The 1,118-nt window shown below is 37.7% G+C and overlaps 1 protein-coding gene across 1 annotated transcript; it reads left to right on the forward strand.

The window, feature by feature from the left end:
- Positions 1 to 68: 68 nt before the first annotated feature.
- Positions 69 to 1,022, forward strand: LOC115239906 (phosphoribosylamine--glycine ligase, chloroplastic-like; the record flags this gene model as incomplete). Its single annotated transcript, XM_029814790.1, has 1 exon — positions 69 to 1,022. A coding segment is annotated over one exon (954 nt), but the record flags the coding sequence as incomplete, so codon positions are not given.
- Between the last annotated feature and the right edge of the window lie 96 nt (positions 1,023 to 1,118).

Below are 1,118 nucleotides of genomic sequence, written 5' to 3' on the forward strand. Positions count from 1 at the left end.
AGAAAATATAGAGTTGGTTGTTATTGGTCCAGAACAACCAATAATTGATGGGCTTGCTGATGATTTAGTTGCAGAGGGAATAAATGTTTTTGCTCCGAGTCAAGCAACTGCAAAACTTGAGGGATCAAAGTCTTTCACCAAAGGACTATGCAAGCGATATGGCATACCAACTGCCAAGTACGAGTGTTTTGTTGATGAAGGATTAGCTAAAGATTTTGTACGTAGCAATAAAATAAAGTTTCCACTTGTAGTGAAAGCAAATGGAATTGCGGCAGGGAAAGGCGTGATGATATGTTGCGCAGAAAACGAAGCTTTTTCAGCAATAGATTCAATGCTAGTGGAGAAAGAATTTGGTGAATCAGGTGAAGAAATAATCATAGAAGAATTTTTAATTGGAGAAGAAGTAAGCTTTTTTGCTCTTGTTGATGGGTTGAAAGTAGTAACTCTTGGGTGCGCAAAAGATTATAAGAGAGTGAATGAAAATAATGAAGGCCAAAATACTGGGGGTATGGGATCGTACTCATCACCTTCAATTATAAGTAAGGACATGGAGCAAAAAATCATCCAAAAAATAATATACCCTACAGCTCAAGCATTGGTTAACATGGGTACGCCTTATAAGGGAGTACTCTTTGCTGGTTTAATGATTTGCAGAGATGGCCCAAAACTTCTCGAGTATAACGTTAGATTCGGTGATCCAGAAACGCAATCTATATTACCTAGATTTGATTCAAATTGCGATTTGTTAAAATTGATGTTGTCAGTTGCAGAAGGAAAGTTAAATGTCAAAATGGTGGAACTTAACAACAAATCTACAGTTTGTGTAGTTGTTGCAAGTAAAGGCTATCCGGGTGATTATCAAAAGGGAGAAGTAATTAAGGGATTAGATAAAATTGAAAGCATTCCTGGTATATTGGTATTTCACGCTGGTACTAAATTAGATGAGAGTGGTAATTGGGTTTCAGATGGCGGAAGAGTGCTAAATATAGTAGCAGAAGGGAGCACTATAGAGGAAGCCAAAAGTAAGGTGTACTCAGCATTAAATTTTTTAGAATGGCCAGGGGGCTTCTTCAGATACGATATTGGTAGTTAATGTTAGCTGTCGGTTAGCAGGTAGC

Source organism: Formica exsecta, unplaced genomic scaffold, assembly GCF_003651465.1.
Source record: "Formica exsecta isolate Colony F162 unplaced genomic scaffold, ASM365146v1 C16387468, whole genome shotgun sequence".
NCBI classification, from domain to species: domain Eukaryota; kingdom Metazoa; phylum Arthropoda; class Insecta; order Hymenoptera; family Formicidae; genus Formica; species Formica exsecta.